This window comes from Cryptotermes secundus, unplaced genomic scaffold (genome assembly GCF_002891405.2).
Source record: "Cryptotermes secundus unplaced genomic scaffold, Csec_1.0 scaffold2249, whole genome shotgun sequence".
Taxonomy (NCBI): domain Eukaryota; kingdom Metazoa; phylum Arthropoda; class Insecta; order Blattodea; family Kalotermitidae; genus Cryptotermes; species Cryptotermes secundus.
In genome coordinates this window covers 55,414-78,703 of record NW_019732872.1, presented here as the reverse complement: position 1 = coordinate 78,703, position 23,290 = coordinate 55,414, and the positions used below count along the sequence as shown (strand labels likewise).

The 23,290-nt window shown below is 41.5% G+C and overlaps 2 protein-coding genes across 5 annotated transcripts in view; one reads left to right on the top strand and one right to left on the bottom strand.

Moving 5' to 3' along the window:
• The window catches only part of LOC111867817, a 7,640-nt gene extending 5,149 nt beyond the window's left edge, over positions 1 to 2,491 (bottom strand). The window contains exons 1-2 of one of the 3 annotated variants that reach the window (XM_023857996.2): positions 2,126 to 2,491; positions 326 to 892 (exon numbers count right to left, since the gene is read on the bottom strand). In XM_023857996.2, coding sequence (XP_023713764.1) covers positions 326 to 892; positions 2,126 to 2,270 — 712 coding nt within the window. In that variant the 5' untranslated portion in view covers positions 2,271 to 2,491. Of the gene's footprint in view, positions 1 to 34; positions 893 to 2,125 lie in introns of those variants that run through there. The other 2 variants (XM_023857997.2, XM_023857995.2) reach the window with 2 other exon arrangements.
• Positions 2,492 to 4,435: 1,944 nt separating this feature from the next.
• On the top strand, positions 4,436 to 16,981 carry LOC111867818. Of its 2 annotated transcripts, none has more exons than XM_023857999.2 (4): positions 4,436 to 5,165; positions 6,563 to 6,727; positions 8,669 to 8,842; positions 16,639 to 16,981. In XM_023857999.2, the coding sequence occupies exons 1-4, from the start codon at positions 5,163 to 5,165 to the stop codon at positions 16,663 to 16,665; spliced, it is 369 nt and encodes a 122-aa protein (XP_023713767.1). In that variant the 5' UTR covers positions 4,436 to 5,162; the 3' UTR covers positions 16,666 to 16,981. The 2 variants fall into 2 exon arrangements, with proteins under 2 accessions (XP_023713767.1, XP_023713766.2); XM_023857998.2 differs by lacking the exon at positions 16,639 to 16,981 and adding an exon at positions 13,188 to 14,203 and having other exon boundaries at positions 8,669 to 8,885.
• The last annotated feature ends 6,309 nt before the right edge of the window (positions 16,982 to 23,290 follow it).

The window sequence follows — 23,290 nt, the reverse complement described above, 5'->3', positions numbered from 1 at the left end:
AAGCATGCGCGTGCAACAGGTCGTTTCTGGTTATTTTTGGGTCCCCCCTTGTATATACATATAGTGTAACGTTAGTATGTGTCACTATGCAAGGCTTCATGAACTGCTTCATAATACTCTGCTGCTGGACTGCTATTATTCTCTCCTCCAGCTACTCGAACCGTGAGTGGGGTGTATTGCGGTGCCTCATCAGGCACGTGAGCAGGATTTGGTGAAAGCAACACTCCCGACACAGATGAAGTTGTGGTTTGGGATGAAGATGCGATCTGAGAGGAGCCAGTCATGCGCGTTGACAAAATCTTGTCAACAATATCTAGGGCCTTACGCTTGAAATGTCGCACCTCTTCATCAGACATTTTCAGAAGATCAGGCAGCATGCTTAGAAGGAACATTTTCAGCCCCTCACTTTTTGGATCCTGGTTGGCAAGGCCTGTTTTGGTCAACGTTTTGGTTTTTTTGGCCTGAAAGTAATCGATGAACGCTTTGTCAACTGCTTCATTGTTCACGAAACGCTTCTTCTTCGGTATATGATGTGATGGTGAAGGTCCAGGCAGAGTTTCCCACTGTTGAGACATTTCAGCAGTTTGAGTGGAGAGCAGTGGTAGTGGCTGTGGCGGCGGCGATTGAAGCTCCTGTTGCGATAAAGGAGGTTCTGGCAATACTATACTTCCAGTGTCATTATTTTCGAATAGCTCATTTTCTTCCTGTTGTGGTGGACGGGGTAAATTCCCTGAAGGCGTACCTAATGCCTTAATATATGGAAGACAAAACTGCATAGCTTCTAAAAGGTAGTACGCTTTCTTTGGCTTTGCTCCCGAACCACTTTTGGAGCATTTCATGTTTCGAGTATAAACAGCACGTAGGTTTTTCCATCTTTCTTTGCATTGAGCCACTGAAACAAACAAATTTATTATTGCTTAACTGGTGGTGCCCTGACCATTTTTCTTTTCTTATTTATAAAATATAAAATATACTCATATATAAAAGATATTAACAAATTTTTTCATTTTATATTTATGAAGATTTCTCATCGTAATTTTATTGATTTTTTGTACAGATATTTAGGAACTGGTGGAACATTTACATCGATTGCTGCGTATTTTGCTCGAGGGGAGTCCACAGTTGGTCACATTGTGGCTGAGACATCAAAAGCGATTTGGGAAACGCTGAAGGAGACTGACATGCATGTCCCAACAAGGGACCAGTGGGGAGCAACAGCAGAACGATTTGAATCCCTCTGGAATCTTCCCAATTGCATAGGCGCTATAGACGGCAAGCATGTCAGAATCAAGAAATTTGCAAATACTGGCTCTACTAATTTCAACTATAAATCATATCATTCGATAGTGTTAATGGCTTGCTGCGATGCCGACGGTATATTCACAATGATCGAAACCGGCTATGCTGGAAGAAACAGCGATGGGGGCATATTCCGTGCCTCAGCCATAAAACATTGGATCCTGAATAACAGACTCGATATCCCTCCCGCCTCACCATTGAAATACGATAATAGTGACAGTCCATTTCCTTATTACTTTGTTGCCAATGAAGCATTCCCATTGGCGCGATATATGATGAGACCCTACCCTCAAAGAATTTTCAACTACAAATTGAGCCGAGGAAGGAAAACAATTGAATGTGCTTTTGGCATGGCCTGCGAGAAGTTCGCTGTTTTGAATGGTCCTATCCGCATCAGGGATCCAAAGTACATGAACTTTGTCATCAAAGCTGTCTGCGTTCTTCACAACTATGTACGAAAACGAAAGGGGCTTCAGTACATGCCAACTGACGAATTTACGGGAAGTGAAGTTGATAGCCGTGTGGTACAACCTCAACCACAAAACATGACAATACACATTAATTCTCCTGCAACGGCTCTGAGGAGTTATTTGGCAAACTATTTTCTTACCCCACTAGCATCTCTACCCTGGCAGTGGAAATTTTGTTTATGAACCTACAATATAACCTAACTAATTTTGAAATCGAAAACTCTCCACAGTTTAATTATAACCTCATAATCACTTAATTATGTATATACTTACATAATTAATTAATAATTAATTCATATTCGAACCGTTTTTTAATATTTCCACTCTGCGACATTAAAAAATAAAATAGTACATACCTGTCATATTCACTCTTTTTCCAACTTCATCCCATGTCTTTTCACTTTCATCTTTCTTAGAATATCCAGGAAGCGTAAAATTGTACAAAACAGGATGTTTTTCAACTTCTCCTACAAATAACGGATTCAGCTGTTGTTCGCACATCTTGAAGAAAGTCACCAAGAAACTGAGCTACTTCAGTCCCTACTGACCCTAGTGACTTGGCCGCGGAGTTGCCTGGAACTTATTACTAACGGGTTGGTAACGCGTTACTGATCAGTAGCGCTGTGTGGTGTTCCATTCAGTCACATTGGAAGTGACTCATTGCGGACTCATTAGTAACTTGCGTCACTAATCAGTTTATTTTGAGTAGCTCCGTGTGTAGACGGCCTTAAAGGGGGACGCACAATGGACCAATAACTGATCTAAGTGCATGGGGAAACCCACCCCCTCTAATAATAATAATAATAATAACAATAAAAATATATGTAGACGAAATTTCTTAGTGTAGCTCGAACTATAGCCTGACTAATTTTCAAAAAGACATACACGTGTTCCGGTATTGCTGTGTGCGGTAATATTTATTATTTTTATTTTAAAACTCTCTTCCTATTTCCACACATCGTAAAAAAAGAAAGGGAACTGAGATGGCCAGATGTAACTGCGGAATGTGTTATAAAATTTTCGCCATTCTGGAGTTCGTACTATATACAGTACAAGATACGTACTAAACTTAGGACTGCATGCTTCACACTAGAAATATATCAAAATATCCCTTGATATACAGCACACAAATTTAGATTAAGCCTGGAAAATTTTTGGAGCTCCGTAAAGGGAGAAATGGCCGTTGTTTTTCTGTTGGAATTCCCGCCCACAATCGACAGCTCTTGCTGTCACGATCACCAGGGCAAAACTTACGTCAAATGCACGATAAATTAACAGAAGTAACACACACACACTGCTCTCGCTTCCATGTTAACTTATTACAGATGTCGCAAGGCAGTGAACAGTTATTTACAAATATAATTATGTGGAATATTTCTTTACTGTTGGCATTGATTCGGTCATCCTATGAACAATGATCCCTAGAAGAGTCATTACAGCTCGTCGAACACGTAGAACTTTTAGTTTGCAGGGTTGACTACGCAATGTATGACGTACCCTGGTTCTAGGATGGACAGGACGTATTATTAACATTACTTTTGGAAGTTTTATTTTATTTTATTTCGACATGTATTCTACCGTGCCATATCACGACCTTGAACTGATAATTGGACACACTCTTATAGCTACACAAACACGAACGCAGAAAAGGGAGTACACCATCAACCCGAAGAGATCGAAGAGGGGAAAGCGCGCTGATTACGTTTCGAGGTACTGTCAATCTGCTGCAGAGAGAAAAGATTTCAGATACGTTCAGTCTGCTTAAATACCTGCCCCCTCCTTGAGAGCTGGAATACACAAGTCGTATTCGCGTTCTAGCTAACGAACACTTTCATTCCGATGAGCGAAATAATAAACTGTATATTTGAAACTCATATCACAGATAATAGCACAGGTGAACCCTGAACACGAACCCAAAAATTCCTTCTGCGCAGTTTCAGAACTTCCCAGGTTCCAGGAGAAAACATGTAAAAGGGGACTGTGATATGAGTGAAAAAAGGGGCATTCAATTGCTCTTGTCTGACTGTGAAAACAATCCATTGGAACGAGACTGAGATCAGGAATGAAAATGGTCGCAATTTATTTCGGTTGCTCTTGTACTACTGAGAACTAAATCCTCTTAAATTTGTGGGAGCTTAGACGCACCACCGTGTAAATACCAGTAAGGACTTAAAAATAAAATAAATGGTTAATTCAAGGTTTTTCCAGTGTGACCATGAATAATTGAACAGATGTAACGCGAAAAGAGATTTGGTGAGCAGACACGTTTCAAATGGAGTTCAAATCCATCATGAACATGGGCGACTCCAGGACTTTCTTATCAAGGGGGGTACCAATTTTCCAAGGAAGGGTAGTTAGACAATTTACTTATAAAATTATATTTAAGCAATTTAAGACTAATTTGATTGATTGCACTACGGTATTCAGGATAAATGAATACACATTTAAAAGTAATTATAAATTCTGTATGAATATTTGGTAACTTCCTTCTCTTTTCAAAGTCCGATTTTCCAAAATCCAGAAAAGGCAATGTCTTATCCACCGCCGGCGCCAAAGCTTATGATCATCAAGCAACACAAATGTAATTCACTTTTTTTTTAATTCGCTTAGTTGGGGGTAGAGTCCAACTGGGTCCAGTCGGCACGGCGGCCACTGATTGGCCTATTGTAGCCTGCCTAGGACGACTAGGACGTAGTACTGCGCTTTCTTGTAACAGGGCAGACCTGTTTCGAGGGTTTCGAGGGCAGCAGGAGCCTGCAACGTTCGCAACGTTGGTAGCAATGTGCCAGATGACATGGCCGTCCCAGATCGTGCCAGATGTCAAAGGCCTAGGACTAAGAGCGGTGAAGGATGTTGTAAGGTTACTAGAGTTAATAGCATTCATAGTGTTTACATCCAGGAGAGCACGTCCCATATCAGTTTGTATTTCCATGAGATAAGAAAACGTGACGTGATGGTAAAACCTTGAATAGTGGAACAAATGGAGGCGGTTACTGTTAGGTAGCGACACAAAAACACTTCCAAGGCAACAAACTGGCACAAGAATAGAGGACGCGGTGTTGTCTAATCGGCTGTTGCTAGGCAGCGGTGCAGTAGACACATTTCCGCAACAATGCAGAACTGTTGGAAGCGGTGTTTTCTGTGTGGTTCAACCGAGGACATATGACAAGTCGTGAGCGGCAGCTGTGAGAGTTATTGCGAGTTGGACGCTGACACACAGGATTCTTAAGGCATACCAGTAGGATTGCTGTACGCCACTTCCTCCCCAGCCCACAAAACATCTTGTGTGAGGAACAAGTTGCAAGATTATAAAGAATTCTACACTCTCTTGCAACAAGAGTGCCAAGAATTGTGCTACACATAGCTGAAGTATTTCCAGCTCTGAGGGAAACCATGGTGAGTGTTTTGTGCATGTTTACATGGGAAAGAGTATTTTTGTCTTCATCCCTGGATTTACAAGACCAGATAAAATATTTTATGACAAAATTATCTTAATTTTCATAATCCATGTGGTCCCTTCTTTATGGGTGTTGTAGGTATTATAGCAGTTATAATATATTATATCTGAATGATATAACTGTCAGAAGTGACAGCCTCTGCTAGGCAGTGGGTTGGTAAACACGTTCCCACAGGAGCAAATGTACTCAGACCACACAGAAAATACCGTGTACAGCAGTTCTTTTGCTGTTGCAGGAACATGTTTATGGAGCCATTGGCTACTTTCTTTCTTCTGAAGAAGTAAATGGAGGCATATGATACAAACCTTGCTCTCTGTGTATGACCCCCTAACTGCTGAAAGTTTGAAGAGTAGATCCAGAAGAGACTGACTTTGCAACACCATATGAACATTATATGACATATGACATTGACACTGATCTTTCATGCTATCTTGAAATTAGATGGAAGGCATTAATTTATATATATATATATTGCTTTATCAGAATTTATATCTGTGATGTGTTAATCATGAATGAGGTGAGATATCATAACAATGTGTTGCAGTAGTATCCACTAGTAATATGCTGTTCTTCAGGAATTTTCTTGAGTTTTCCAGTAGTAGCGAGTTGGCTGTTTGATAGTAATGGGAACCCATTAGTCTCCTGGCCAGGTCTTCCAAGCTGACACCTTGAAATGTAATATGAACCATGTGTGAGGGGTCGGAGCATTTTTGTAGATTGAACCAAACACCATCTACAGGAAATGGACGGAATCTGGCCATATTTACTTGGTAGATCATCTGATCAGTCACCCCAGTTTGGACATAGGTGCTAGGCTTTGTGTAGAATTTCTTAATGCTATTCATATTTGTCTTAACTGTCACTGATTGTTTATGTTGTGGTTGGTTCATATAGCCTATGTTGTGTTGGTGCTGGTGTCCGGAGAGAGGGGCTATCTCTATTGATTGAGCCCAGCTGACTGGAGTTTTACCTGAAGACAGGTACAGAACCAGTCTCCAGAATGTCATGTTTTAAATAGAAAAAACAGGACTGTGGATAATGTCCAAAGACACAATTTTAAAGGGAAAGTAGGATAAAAGTGAGGCTTATGAGATCACTTTGCTGTCTGTGAACCCCCCCCCCCCATATTCATAGGCAATGATTCTGTAAACATAATCTGGCAGCCACAAATACACATGCAAAAACAGAATAACTGATGGAGGCAGTGTCTGGTATGTGTCATATTAAATACTCAAAATGCTATGAAATGAAAGTAGGCAATTTTTTCTTGCCGAAACTGCTTGTCTGTAATGTGAATGCATAGCCATTATAGATACGGCATTGTTTGCTCTACAGAACCCTACAGATTTACAGAAAGTACAAGGTCTGCATAGTGAAATATGCCCAGCTTCTTCTCAAGATGCATATCCAGCCATCAGGATAAAAGCCGAAGTATTTTCAGATGCAGAAGAGGAGGTGCCTGTCCCGCTAACATTTGTAGGAATAAAGGCTGAATCTGAGGTGAGCTGTTTCTCTGTGTCCATGTTGTGGGATTTTGCAAACACAGGTATCCCTCGTAAGATTTGAGGTTTTCACAATGGTGGCCATGAAGAATGCCATCTTGTAGGATGTGGCATCGTGTAGATTTTGTGTAAGCTGATGTTTCAGAGGAATGTATGGCCTCCATCCTCCAAGACTCATCTGATCATATCACTGGCCATGAAGAATGCCATCTTGTAGGATGTGGCGTCGTGTAGATTTTGTGTAAGCTGATGTTTCAGAGGAATGTATCGCCTCCATCCTCCAAGACTCATCTGATCATATCGCTTGCACTTTTCCAGTTGTTTGAACTGGAGTTGCTTCTCCTATGATACAGATCCATGACAGGCTTCTGCAAACATGGTAATGAACTTTTAGTACCATAGAAGGCAGATATATTCTAGCCTAGCTGAGTGACCACTAACTTTTAAAGGGAAACTGTGTTCTATGGATTAGTTGCTTACAGTCATTTTGAAGTTGCAGGGAAGAAATCTGTACAAAACAGCTATTATCAGTTCGATAGAATGGAAAAGGAAAATGTATTCTGTTTTTAGACTAATTTTATTGTTTTGAGAAATGTAAGAAGTTCTGGGGAGAACTAATTTCCTCCTTACTTTCACTACATATTGAGTATCAGATATGACCTGGATCACATAGAAAGCACCAGCTTTTGAATGCAATGTAACATGACGTATGAAAGCCATAGTAGTGGACACGTTCTCGGAGCATCAAATTCACGTAGACTGCATAGAGAAGACAGTGTCCAATATATATGTATATAGAAAGGGGGAGAATGAGAAGGAGGGAGAGAGTTACTTTATGACTGGTGGTTTACTGCCAATCAGTTTGTCTTGGCGACAAGCCCCTTGACTCTCTCAGCCAGTAATTTTATTTTCCTACTGAATACTTGTGGTTATAGTCCTTATGTAACATCCTCTCTGACAAGAGGTTAGGTCTGTCATTTACAGTTGCTGCTGCTCCTCGCCAGCACGATCATTCTCATGTCTGAGTCCTGTGGGACTCATGACCACATTTTGCTGTCTCAGATTCAACACTACCCCAGCCTGGAAGGCTAAGTCCCCATATTTATCTCTCAGGAACATGGTGGCCCAGTTATACCCCCAGGCCCTGGGTTCCCTTTTTGTCACCTCTTACAACTTGCAGGTCTACAGTGGGGATATTTGACCCCCCTTCCATACAGTATCCACATCCAATAGTTTTTCCATCACTGCTTATATATGGTTTGTTGGGGGAACTTGTTTGCTGAGCCATTGCCTGCTTTGCTTGTTCCGGAAAATAACTAGAGTCTCATGAGATCACCTTGCTGCTTGTCTGTAACCCCCTAAGTCCTGAGAGTCAGAACAGTGGAGCCTTACAAGACGACCCTTACAATACCACATAATCATTTGTGACATGTTACATGGTGCCTGAAAGCCAGAATAATAATGCATTAAGAGATGCGCCGTGGAAGTGACCATTGCTAGGCAACGGCTCGGTAATTATGTCCTACAGCTCCCAAGTGTCTGCACTCCTATAGTGACTGCTTACCACGGCTAATTGGGACAGGTGGGGTAAATTTCTGCTGTACCTCACCACCATTGCCATTCTTGGTTTTGGGTCTCATTGGGACCCATGACGATATTTTTGTTCTTGGTTCCAAGTACCATTTAACATAGTTCTCATGTGTATCCCACTGCTAGGCAGTGATTCAGTTGCTGGGCAGTGGATCAGTTGCTAGGCAATGTCTCAGTAAACAAATCCCATGGGAATGAAAACACACAAAAATGGAAGAATTGTTGGATGTGTCATATTCTATGCGATCCATGTCTTATCGCAAAAAATAGGCTATTGTTTCTTCCCAGAACTTCTTATATGTAATCTGAATGCACAGCCATGACAGATGTGGCATTTCTTGATTTGCAGAACCCTGCAGATTTGGAGAGAGTACAGGTACGAGGTCCGTGTGGTGAGCTATGCCCAGCATCTTCTCATGATACAGATCAAGACATCAGTATAAAAGCCGAGGTACTGTCAGATGCAGAAGCAGAGGAGGATCCTCTCACAATACCATTTCCAGGAATAAAGGCTGAACCTGAGGTGAGCTGGGTCTCTGTGTCCATGTTAGGAGGATTTCACAAATGCAAGTACCCCTCATTTTGCAAACACTCAATTTATGAACTTTTGCTACACTGAACAACTTACAGTCATAAGAAATAAGAGGTTGAAACACATTTTAAAAGAATAAAGTTGGAGGGAAAGGAAAGTTTTACCTATTTTTAGACTAACTTTGATATTTTGAGAAATACAAGAATTTATGGGAAGAACTAATTACCTTATTTCCTTTCACTACATATTGAGTTTCTGATATGATCTGTTCCTCATAGAGAACATCTCGTTCAGCAGCTTCTGAGTGCAATGTAACATGGTGCATGAAAGCTGTAGTACAGGATTTAGGCTGAGCAAGGGCTCAGTAAACAAGTTCCTGCAGCATGGGATACACTTAGACCACATAGCAAATACAAGGTGGTTCAAATATGACTGGGACTGATTTTCTTTTTTAAATACCATAATTGCCAAACACTTACTTTCACATGTCAGTCTTCAATGTATTCCCCTCTGGAGTCAACTCATTTTTTCCAATGTTCTGGAAGCATCCTGATGCCCCTTTCAAAAAAGGCTTGTGGTTGGCGGCGTATCCACTCCCGAACAGTCTGGATGACAGTGTCGTCCACAAACCGCATGCCTTGCAAGTCTGATTTAAGCCTTCCGAACAGGTAGAAATCACTTGGGACCAAATCAGGACTGTACGGCGGATGTGTCAGAAGGTTCCATTTCAATTTCCAGATGGTTTCCATTGTTGTTTTGGCCGTATGGGGGCATGCATTATCTTGAAGGAAGGCTACCCGCTTTCCACTTGGATCGGATCTTTTCCTTCACGTCTGTTACCAGGAGGTCTGAGTAATAAGCTGCATTGACTGTTCTGGCATCTGTCAGAAAATCTACATGGATAACCCCCTGCCAGTCCCAGAGGAACATTGCCATCACTTTTCCTGCTGAATGGCTCCTCCACGCTCTCTTGGGTTTGGGAGAACTGGTATGTCACCACTTGCGTGATGACTGCTGGGACTCAGGAATGAAGTAGTGCACCCACGTTTCATTGGTGGTCACTATGGACTTCAAAAATGTATCATTTTCATCTTCAAACTGCTGTAGGAGACGACTGGCAGCTTGCATGCGCACCATTTTGTTCACATCCGTCAAAGTGTGTGGTGCCCACCGTGCATTCATCTTGCGATAGTGCAGGTGGTATTTCACGATGTCTTCTACACTACCAACTCTGATGGACAGCATTGCTCCAAGTTCCTTGATAGTGATGCGCCTATTCTCATGAATAAGCGCATCTGCACGATCAGTGTTTGGCTTGGTGACAGATATTCGTGGCCAACAATCATGCGGTTCATTCTCTCTGCCCTCTCTGAAGCACTTACACCACCCAAACACTGGTCCGTGAGAGAGAGAGACTTCCCCATACTGTTGTTGGAGCCTTTGGTGAATTTCAGCGGACGGGACGTTTTCTCTGAGGAATTTGATCACAATGCGTTGTTCCATGCTCCATGGTACCTTCTGTTTGCTCATCACTCTAGCAACTCCCAGACAGGACTTAACCTTTAAGAGCCGAGCGACTCCATATGGCGTCATGAAAATAAAGTCAAGGGGACGAATGACGCCATATGTCATTGCGCATTCCACGTGTGCGGCCGGCTTTTTAAAATCTAATTTTAAGTTATAAATTCTTTTTCTACTTACATGATTTTTGGTCACCAGCTTTATAAGTTGTCTCTCTTCCCACCTGTGTCGTCTAACGGACTGTTGGCTTCGTGTGGAAATCTTGGAAACATCCGGAAATCCAGTGTCCGACGTCGCACTTCACGCACTTTGTCCGGACGGTTCTTCGTTTTCCACGCGAAAAGCACACACAACACCTCAATTGCGAAGTAGAGGAAGTCGACCAGTGATGTGGTTTGGCCTCCTATAATCGAGATATCTCCGATAAAACGGCAGGGGTTCGACCCCTGGGCCGTTGATGGCGAGGTGGACCCCTTCCAGCATGTTCCGCACAAGAGCGAGATGAAATTCTCTTTGTGACAACAGGATGTAACTGTTCAGATCCAGGAGACGGAAAAATAGTTTATTTGTTCATTTCCAGGTTCGACGACAGATGCTATAACTGTTTGCCACAGTTTGCCCACAGCTCCACCTGAATAATTATTCACACTCCTCTTGCCACGCTGGTGTGGTGGTCCCCAGGTTGCCGACGAAGATGATGGTTCTTCATCGACTTCAATTTCTGATTCACTTTCTTCCTCGCAACTCTCAGAGTCATCGGTACAACAGTCTGAATCGGTGTCATTTGTAAGCTGATTCTCAGTTTCAGTTCCAAATACGAGGCCATGGTGGACAGCTAAACATTCTGACACTGCTCGGCTATATTTCAAAACAGACTACTTCTTGTTTGTCTACACGAGATAATACAGTCAGTGTTTCTGTGAACAATTAGACTTCGCCCACACTCGTGCACATACCGAAAGGAAGCTATGAACTGGAGAATGAGGAACGCAAGCATAAACTTCCGCCCCCGTTGCCACGTAAGCCATAGTTATAAAATGATGTCAGCAGCAGGCATTCAGACTGCAGAAACGTTTTGTGCAGGAACTGTGTGCATTTTTGTGCACAGATGTTCGAAATTGAGGGAAACGTTTTTTTTGGCATCAGTGTAAAAATTTTAAGAGATTTTAAAATCGGTAAATTACAATAACTGATTCTATATTCTTTCTAGATAAAATCAGCGTTTATTTCGTTCGTTTATCACAAAAATTGTAGAAATCACAGCATTTTGAGTAACATGATTACAATTTGTATTACTCTACAGTAGCGGGCATTTAAATTAACTCCGTCCCGCTACCACTACCGGAATTTAAATGGCCGTCTCTTAAAGGTTAACAGGTTCTAACCCGGACAGGAGGGAGGTTGGAGGTTGTGGCTTCACTCTTTTAAGGTCACACAGCTGCTGTGCAGTGCGGCTTGTTTACACACAAATTAGTCACGGTCATATTTGAACTACCTTGTACCACATTCAGTAGTTCTCCTCTTTTATCACCATGGCATATTTAATGCCTGACACTTCCCTTTCCTATTATGGATACTTGGAACAGAAATACCCCTTGAATATCTGGAGTGTATGGAAATGTACAGAGTGGTGCACAAAATTCAATTCTATATCCATTGTTTTTCGTACTTTCCAAGTGTGTCTATAATTTTTTACATTACTTGCTCATTATCATACGTGTAGTTCTATTATTCTATATTCTTCTCTTTTTTGTTGTCAAGAAGGTCTGGAGTAGGTACGTGAGCTCTGTGACAAGATATGTACAGTATGTACCTAGACACCCAGTCCCACTATGAAGCATTGAAACCAATAACTGAAACAGGGACAGTTTAATTGTTTAATGTTCTGAACAAAGGTTGCCCACTTTGACATATTCACATTTATTTTTCATCCGACATTATCTTTTGCATTGTGATCTTTCACAGACACTGTTATTGATTTCTAGTCCAATGGACATGCACAGGGCCATTTGCTTTACCACCTCCATATGGAGGTGCCTTTTGCTGGGTATCTGTCTTGGTGGATATGCTGAGTAATGAGCCTGCCAATGCAGCAACCAGTGAAGCCGTTTTCCTTGAGGGTTTATCATCATCACTGTATCATAATCCTTGTGCTTTACTTGTTTGCATTCTAATCCTGTCCTGGCAAGACCCACGGACGACACAGAGAATTACATATTGCAGTTAGTGCGGCCATGTGTCCTGGTGTGGCAGTCATTCAGCTCCATCAGGAAGCGGGAAGTCATGCTTACAGGCCTTCGAATTAGGCACAATTGCCTGACCCAAGGTACCCCATATCTGCCCCTACACAGTGTGGTGTGCCCACTACAATTTCACACATTTGGAAGGAGTGACAAATACCAAAATGTTCATTGTCAGGGAATGTTGCATGGCACTGTTGGAGGAGACTGACATGAATTTTTTTACTCTGTCGGGGTAGCTGTGCTTCTCTTCAAGTCAATTCTTAACTCACCTTTTATTGTTGCTCTGTGTTACATTCAGGCCCTGTACAGCCGTACAAATGCATAATGTTATTTACTTTTGTAATTCATTTCATAATGGAATTGTAGCTTAACTTTTGTTCACTCACAAGTAGTGATGTAAACCGATGGATGTACATCCACACATTAGCGCACACTCACTCCCTCTTTTTCTCTTCACTGCACCTTCTTCGACCCCTCTGTCTCCTACCCCCATAACTCCTATCTGTACTTGGATTTTAAACTTACTTCTTATCATAGGAGGGCTATTCATGTGTGTTTTTCTCATTTTGCAGACTATTTATGAACATCAACCTATGCTTGATGAGAAGCTGTCATATTCCTGTGAAGACTGTAATAAGTCATTCAGTTGTCACAATAATCTGAAGACACATCAGCACATACATAATGGGGAGTGGCCATTTTGTTGTGATGTATGTAATAAATCATTCAGTCAGCTAGAAGTTCTGAAGTCACATCAATGCATACATAGTGGGAAGCGGCCACTTTGCTCTAACGTACGTAATAAGTCATTCAGTGTTCAGAGTAATCTGAAGTCAAATCAACACACACATAGTAGGAAGCGACCATTTTGCTGTAATATGTGTAATAAGTCATTCAGTATTCAGAGGAATCTGAAATCACATCAATGCGTGCATAGGGGGAAGAGGCCATTTTGCTGTGACGTCTGTAATAAGTCATTTAGTGTTCAGAATAATCTGAAGTCACATCAACGCGTACATAGTAGGAAGCGGCCATTTTGCTGTAACGTGTGTAATAAGTCATTCAGTGTTCAGAGTAATCTGAAGTCACATCAACGTGTACATAGTAGGAAGATGCCGTATTGCTGTGATGTGTGTAATAAGTCATTCAGTGTTCAGAGTAATCTAAAGTCACATAAATGTGTACATAATAGGAAGATGCCATATTGCTGTGACGTGTGTAATAAGTCATTCAGTGTTCAGAGTAATCTGAAATCTCATCAGTGCATACATAGTGAGAAACGGTCATTGTGCTGTGACTTGTGTAATAAGTCATTCAGTTATCGGAGTTCTCTGAAGAGGCATGAACGCATACATAGGGGGGAGCGGCCATTTTGCTGTGACGTGTGTAAGAAGTCATTCAGTCGCAAGAGCCATTTCAAGACGCATCAGCACATACATAGTGGAGAACGACCATTTTGCTGTGACGTGTGTAATAAATCATTCATTCAGAAGAGTTATCTGAAGACACATAAGCGCATACATAGTGGGGAGCGACCATTTTGCTGTGATGTGTGTAATAAGTCATTCAGTCACCAGAGTCATCTGAAGACACACCAACGCATACATAGTGGGGAGCGGCCATTTTGCTGTGACATGTGTAATAAGTCGTTCAGTCAGCAGAGTAATCTAATGTCACATCAGCGCACACATAGTGGGGAGCGACAATTTTTCTGTGACGTGTGTAATAAGTCATTCAATCAGCAAAGTAATCTGAAGAGACACCAACGCATACATACTGGGGAGAGGCCATTTTGCTGTGACGTGTGTAGTAAGTCATTCAGTCATCGCTTTCATCTGAAAACACATCTACACACGCACCGCAGTATGTGTAGCAAATCATAGAGCAGTAGTGATGGGTTTGGACTAAGAGAACAGAATGTGACTTGTAGCATGCCACAGTGTTGCTTGTTACAGCAAAAAGGATAGGAAGTGCATGCACACAACCCTGAATGTTATAGAATGTTGGTTGGTTGGTTGGTTTCCAGTGGCTGCATTTGGGATCATTTAACCCATTTGGTTCTTGCTTCCCAGTAGAGAGCACTTAAGTTCTTGCTTTGTTGTATCTCCTTGTTAAGATTAGGGCATCAAAGGAGGTGTTCTTTTCCCATAGATGATCCTGGCAAGTTGCACAGATAAGATATTCCTATCTTACAAAGATGTGCTGCAAGGCAGTTGTGTCCTGTGTTCAATCAAAAATTTGCAACAGCTTCTTATCTGGGTTTTTTCCTGTTAACCATTAAGAGACGGGCCATTTAAATTCCAGTAGTGGCAGTGGGACGGAGTTAATTTAAATGCCTGCTATTGTAGAGTAATAAAAATTGTAATCATGTTACTCAAAATGCTGTGATTTCTACAATTTTTGTGATAAACGAACGAAATAAACGCTGCTTTTATCTAGAAAGAATATAGAATCAGCTATTGTAATTTACAGATTTTAGAATCTGTAAAAAATGTTACAGTGATTCCAAAAAAAAAAAAAATCCCCAATTTTAAGCGTCTGTCCACAAATATGCAGTCAGTTTCTGCAGTACACATGCATGCTGATGACACACTGTCTGACTGTGTCTTATCTCTCAAGAGGAGAGGAAATGTTTATGCTTTTATAGCACTCCAACCTTTCTGTATACAGGAGTGAGGTCACGTCCCTCAGAGAGACTGTCTGTGTATACACGTATCTGCCACACAAGAAGTACTGTTAAGATTCTTAGAAAGGGCCGCACTTGGCCCCTTGTTCTACGTACTTTCAGTCTTATGTACCACATTCTAAATCGGTAACATTTATCAGCTGCCTATTAACTTCGCCTTTTTCCAATCGAAATGGGGCCATGGGGGATTGTTGAAATTGCGATGTTTTATAAGCGTTATGATTAGAGAAGGCAAATTGGCAACATTGGCTGACTTCCTGCTAATACGAGACAGATGTTGCGTGTGTGCACTTCGCGTGGAAAACAGAGTTACATGCAGACAAAGTGCATGAATTGTGACGTCGGACTCTGCATTCAGTTAGATGATGCAGGAGGGAAGACAGTCTACTTATAAAGCTGGTGTCCAAAGTAATGTAGAAAGCCCCGCACATGGCCCCTTTCTTCTACGTGCTTTCAGTCTTGTGTACCACATTGTGAATGGTTTGATTTACGAGCAGCTTCTCAATTTCAGCTTTTTCAATGCGAAAAGGGGCCATGGTGCATAGCTGAAATTGCGATGTTTTATAAGCGTTATGAATACAGGAGACCACTCGCCATCACTGACCTACTTCCTGGTAATACGAGACTGATATTTGCGTGTGTGCGCTTCACGTGGAAAACAGAGTTAATTATGAAAAAAATGCATGAATTGCGATGTCGGACTCTGCATTCAGTGACATGCAACATTCAGTCAGATGATGCAGGAGGGAAGACAGTCTACTTATAAAGCTGGTGTCCAAAAATAATGTAAGTAGAACAAGAATTTCTATCTTAAAATTAGATTTTAAAACACTGTGCGCACGCATGGACTGCGCATACCCATACGGTGTCTTTCAGCCACTCGGCTTTACTTTAAAGGTCCCCATACGGTGTCCTTCGGCTCATAAAGGTTAATTTCCCAAAGTTTTCCTATTTGTGACCATTTCTTGTTTTATGGTTCTTTGTTGATGGTATGGAGTATTTCTTTACTTGTTTTAGTTTTGATTTTGTTAGCTAGCATGTGGGCACTTAAGATTTTATTTTGGTGATGCAGTCTTGTGCCCTTTGCCAGTTCATCAGCAATATTGTTTCCATTGATGCCAACATGTGATGGTATCCATTGAGTGTATATAATCTTTTTTGTGTTTTCCAGTAGTTTTATTAGTTTTTTGATTTCAGTTATCTGTCTCATGATAGTTCTTTTGTTTGAGGATATGGCTTGTATGGCTGCTTTTGAATCCACAAGCAGAACTGCTTTATTAAACATGTTGGGTCTGCTGCTATAGAATGTTATTCTTTGAATTTTTACAATTTTACAGCATTTATCCATGAAGGAAATCAACTGATGTTATCATGTATAAGCAACAAAGCCACATCTCTAAGAGAAGAAGTTACTACTTGGAAACAAGAAACATACAGATCTTACCATTTATTCACCTATGTGGTGCTATGGAACACAAAAGTATTATGACTGAAACAGACACAGATTTTGAAAGTACACAGCATAAGAACATAAAATAATCATTTCAAAGGCACTAAAACCAATATATGTAGATACAGATTAAACTATCTAATGAGTATGGGTGAATATACGTGTACATTACCAGTTGCCCCCAAAATCAATATAAAATATAAAGCAATGAATGAATAGTGCTGTCATTTAGCTCAGCCTCTAATTTAATAACAAAATATTCAACAAAGACTTGCACTTTATGCACTTCACACACAAAAATTACACTTGAAATTTACCACAGTATCTGCTATTACCCCTTGTGTACCCAGAAACTGAGAACTGGAAAATTAAGAAGGAATTAGATGTCAAGCGAACACACTACATCTAAATACTATTTGCTTTTATGATACACAATAATTTTTGACTCACCAAAGATTTTATTTTAGGTCTTCTTTACGACATGAACCGTAAAAACACAAAACTGTACATAAAAGGCACACAGTTCCTTAAAAGTCAAAGTGAAAACTAACACTAATTTTTGGAAGCTTCTGTTACATTAGTGTGCTATGTAGGGTTGTTTATCACTTCTCAGAGCTTCCAAACTGAAATGCATACCATTGCCCCTCATCAGAGATTGAACCCACAACCTTCCAGCTTGTAGAATAGTGCCTCTACCAACTAAATGAGGAAATAATTCAGATGTGGAAGCCGGTCAGAGGATGCTGTGTTAACAACAGCTCTTGGGAAATCCAAAAATAAAATTTGGAGACAGGCCTTAATAGAGGTTACCATAATCAGTGACATGTCTGAAGGAGTGTTTATGATATCACCCCAGCTTGGAAACAACGCTATCATTGGTTCTCAGTTTCTAATTTCCAGAGGGGAAATCAAGCCAACCACATAACTACCAGGAATCAGTAGGCAAGCAGAGTTATACATTTTGTGTGCAATTTAGAATAACTTCTGCCACAATTCGTAATGCTGCTTCCTTGAAGATAGCACTATTCACACAAATTATTGTGGGGGCTGTTTCTTGGCTTTGTCCTTTGTCTAGAATTTTAAAGAACATGATGTTGCAGTAACTTTTTGATTCATTCATCAGGTGGAAATTTGTAGAGGCGCCAGTTTGGCCCATTAGTGAGAGCCAATATCAAATCACTGGTCTAGTGCAAATTAATTTGTTCACAAAAGTCCTGCTCCCTACCCTGAACTAGATAAATCCAGCCCATACTATGCTATCCTGTGTCTTTAGTATCCATTTATTATTCCAACCTACATCTAGGACCTCCTAGCGGTCTCTTTCCATGTGGCTTTACAACCAAAATCGTATATACATTAGTCATATCCCCCTTGCATGCTACATACCCTGCCCATCTCATACTCCTTGACTCAATAATTCTAATTATACTTGGCGAAGAGTACAAGTTATGGAGCTCCTCATTATGTAGTTTCCCCAACCTCCTGTCACTTCATCTCTCTTTGGTCCAAATATTCTCCTCAGCACCACATTCTAAAACACCCTAAATCTATGTTCCTCCCTTAATGTCAGAGGGATATATAGAAACAGCAACCCCAACCTGAAGCAGATATGAATTCATTTGCAGGCCATATCTTGCCCAACCCTGCCACAAAATATAGTATGGAGGACAGGATGAGGCTACCTACAAACAGAAAGATGGTGGTGGAGGGCAACTGTGATGTTTTGCAGTGTAAAATTGATATGAATTCCTCTATAGAAGAGATACTACCCACCCACTCTTACTTGCTGTGATACGTAGGTAAGTCAATAAGTAAGTTACAAATGGATATAGAACTTAAACAAGAGTACTGATTTGAAAAATACTTTTATATCTCAACATAATCTCCCTGTACATTGAAGCCCTTGTCCATCGTTTCACAAGCCCCTGAAAACCAGCAGCATAAAATTCTTTGTGCTGCTGTCAGAACCAGGCGTGTTCACACGGCATGGCATACCTCATGATGCATGACAGGTTCCATGCTTCCATTGAATGGCCTTATGAAGTTTCCTGAGGATGTTACAGTAGGAGTCGGCATTTACGGTTTGTCCTTGAGGCTGGAATGCGGTGAGCAGTTTGCCTTTGTGATTTTAGAAGACTCTGAGCCTCACTTTCCTGGAGGATGGTGTCACCTTGAACTTTTTTTGGCAGGTGACGCAGGATGTTTCCACTGCATTGACATGCGCTTTGTCTAGGGCTGGTAATGGTGAACCCAAAACTCATCACCTGTGACAGTTTGGGCTAGCATATCATATCCTTCATTGTGGTAGCATTTGAGATGCTGTAATGCCAGACCCATTCTTTGCATTTTGTGTTGTGGGGTCAGCATGCACGGCACCCATCGTCCACAGACTTTGTGAAAACCTAACCTGTCATGTGACTTTCAGTTGTTCGGTCCCCTTAAACATCATCTTTCGGCTGAACAGTTTCCCAACAATGAAGCTGTAGAAAGGGAAGTCACCACCTGGTTCCGACAGCAGCCCAAAAATTTTATGCTGTTGGTTTTCAGGGACTTGTGAAACGATGGGACAAGTGCCTCAGCGTACAGGGAGATTATGATGAGAAATAAAAGCATTTTTCAAATCAGTACTCCTATTTGTTTAAGTTCTATATCCATTTGTAACTTACTTATTGACTTACCCTCATATATAAAGAAGATACAGTTCAGCACAATTATTTGTTCTTGCAACAGTAAAAGGGATGGTGACATCATGCATGATGGATTGTTCAGTCAAGTGCCAAGCATTGACTATTTTTTTTTTTGTAAATGACTATTTTAATGGTTTAATTGTTACATACATGAGTGGTGTAACAAATTGCTAATCAAGTTAAATGGAATGCCGAGGGCATGAGCTGAACTGTGATCATAGGAAAGAGATGAAACCTGAGTGAGAAATCTCTCCCTCTACAATGAAATCACAAAGACACTGCTAGAGATTATGGTACCACAGTCCACAGATAGAGCACTGCCCAGTCTGGTGTACACCAGGCCACACCAGCCTTAAAGCAAGCCTAAACAGATTTCATGTTGTGTTGACGGCTGAATGCGAATGTGGAGTTGGGCTGCAACCAGAGGACCTGTAAATGGTACGAGGACCAACAAGCAACAATGATGGACGTTCTGTCTGAGAACAGGAAGAAGGAATACCCAAAGTCAGATTGGAGGAAAAAAATTGTGCAAGGTGTCTGTTACTTCATAAATAGAATTCCTAAATTTATTTAAAAATTGGAGGATGGATATTTAAGAAAGGAAAAAGAAATACATATACAAAGTATTAATAGTATACTCTGAGACTTAAGATATTGTCACATGTCACAGTGACTAAAGATGGGGTTTGTATTGGTAATTGGATTTATTAACAACCTACAGGTTGTAACTACAAATAATTATTACAGTATTGCTGATTTACACAATTTACAATCACTCAGCACTAATCTCCTCAGTCTATCTGCACTAGTCTTCACGGATTTATAATACAGGAACTATAAAAGTCTCACTAAATTACACATCCCAATATCCATGTACTACTGCACGCCTGTCTCACACTCGGTCTTCTGGCCACATTTCTGTACCTTTGCAACTTAGGAACTCAAGTGAAATCCATCTATTACTCAGCTCTCCAGCTTACAACTGCCTGCAAGCAACCCTTGCAGTTCCCCACAAATCTTCGCCGCGCGCCGACAGAAAACATGTCATGTGGTCTCTATCCACTGTTGTGTGACGTCACTGCCTACGCAGACGTGTGTTTACTGAGCCGTTGCCCAGAAACCAGTTGCATAACCCCGCTGTTCTGTTGTTTCGTGCATGTAAGGTAGGGTGTTTATCGAGCTGTTACCTGGCAATGCGTTGATATGCCACAATTAAAAATCAAGGGGCGAGTGGTGTAATAGAATAAAATGTTTATAACTCTGCTACAGAGGGCCTGATGAGCATTGTCTAGGCCTTCTTTTTTGTATTTATAATTATTTTTCAAAATAAGAAACAACTCATTCTGCGGGGGCAGATGCATTATTGTCGACTGTCTTCATTCTCACGAAAATCACTAATTCAGAAGAACTTCTTGAAGCACGTTTTTTTGTTTATAATATTGGATATTAGGATATTATGATAAGACCGTGGGAAGCTTGTAATGTCAGCAGTACCAACCATGACCTCTGGGAGGAACTCATTACACTTTCTCTCCATGAAATGATAGCGACATAGACAACTTTACATTTTTTTCATAATTACTGTCTTCTGGGATTCGCGTCGAGTAATTTGGTAAACTGCTTGACGTCACATTCATTTTAGCCTTGAAGACGGAGACAGCAGTTTCCTCCGAAACGTAAGTGGAGATATCGGATTCCTCCATGCTGATAAATATCTAACAGATTACACGGCACAGCATCCAATGTTCTGCCCTGAAGAAAGTGCCCCGAAACGTTTCCAAATATCTGAGACACTCCGCTCATGAAGATGGAAGAGTGGAGATCCTTCCGAAACGTCGGGTTATCTACTAAACTATACGAAGTCAAAATCACTCATCTATCTTGAAAATGGAGGCAAGAGGTTTCTCGGAAACGCTGACATCCATCTATCAACCAGCACGGCCTCGCAATCCCAGAAGATGGCAAACTTAAAGAGAATCTCGCAGCCTCGTGACTCGCAGTCTATACGATCAGGGAAAGAGTGGCATACAGAACGAGTTCAAACAGTCATGTCGCTCAATCGTGTTCGTTAATTTAGAACAAAGACTTAGGTATGTCTGACGTAGCAACCGGTACGTGCAACAGTTCGGGAGGTCTTGATGGCGAAGTGAGGTGGGTGTGCTGACGCAGAGAGAGAATGCTCGCGCAGTAGATATTAACTTAACTGTACCCAGGATATCGGGTCATCCGAAATGAACTTCTGGCTGATTCATTTGGACGACTCATCTAGAGAGAGCAGTTGGTCAGATTTAACATCGGACGGACCAGGCTGGAGGGTGTAGTCACGGTAAGGTATGCTTATTGGCCTGAGCTAGGCCAAGGGGATTCCTGATATTTGGGTGTGATCACTTCGAGATAAGATTGCGTATAAATTACAGTTAGATGAAACCCGGATAGGCATTTCCAGATGTTGGATGTAATACTGCAGTGTACTAGTTTTCTGTAATAGGCCTATATAACACTTACTGTAAGTAAACGTTAGTCAAGTTACTGACCACATGGCGGTCCAGGAGGGGGTCGAAGTAAAAGTAAAAAAGTAAAGCTATCCCTGTAGCAGGCCGTGAAGGCCCATAGGGTTGTGAGACGTTGAGGATCCCACATTATCTAGACAGTCGGCTCAAAGGTGGCGCTAAGGTTGTCAGCCTTATGCGCCGGCCGCGCTTCTCTCGAGGAAAATTATTTAATTAATTCCTGGTACTCATTTCTGTTAGAGGCTGAGTAAATCCCAGGCCCATAGTGCGGCTGGAAAGGATTAGGTCAACTGAAAAATATCCAATGACCTCATCGGGACTTGAACCCGCGACCTTCCAGCTTGTAGCATAGCTCCTCAAACAACTACGCTACCGCCCCTAAAACCGGTTTCACCAACGAGAGAGTGGAAGCTTGGTTAGTCTGTATGCTGTTGCGCCTGTCCTGTTTCGGAGAAACCTGCTGCCTCCATCTTCTGGTTTGAAGTGTTGATGCCACCTACTGCACCATGGAACCTCAAATCCCATATAACAGAAAAGTTTCGCATCGTCCTGACAATGTTTCCGGCAATCCTGAATATGGTTCATCTTCAGCCTCTCCACACGACAGTGATATTAAATAACTTCAAGCAAAACATTGCCGTCTCCTTCAAAATCTCTGCGTATTCACCATTCGATATTCAGTGCTTCCCATCTCATTCCACGCGACATGATATCTGTACGCCAATTTGAAGAAAGGGCCGTTAGCTAATCAATCTTCTTACTTCCAATATTTTCAATTTTCATACACTCCATGGGGTAAGGCGGTCAGGACGTGAAGCTGCCAACTCACCTCAATCCAGTGCCGAGGTCAGAAATCCATAAGCTGTGCCTCCACTCCTTCATACGTCTTCATATCGTAGTGCCTAATTAACCTCGGAGACAACTTTACCTGTTTACGCTGTTTTCATACTGCCAAACTGGGGACCCACCCCAGTAATCATAATCTCCAGTCCCAACAGCCGCACTATGGCCCTGGGGTCGACTCAGCCTGTTGTATGGTACGACGTTAAAGACAAAGTGGTAGGTGGTCGGAGCAGTCTTGTCGTCCATACAAACAAATTTAGTTCTCTTAGAGTATGTCCGAAAATTACGTGGATCGCCAGTAGGTGTGTTTTACCGGATTGCCAGGAAATTGCAGGTGACGAACAGGATGTGGAGTGGAACGAAATCCAATCGTATCGAGAAAAACTCAGAGTCCAGTCTGGTAGAAGATAGGATAGATTTGTTAAGTAAAGTGACGTACAGTCGAAGAGACCACTTACACAACAGAATGCCTCCTGCCCTCGGGAGGAAGTTTATATTC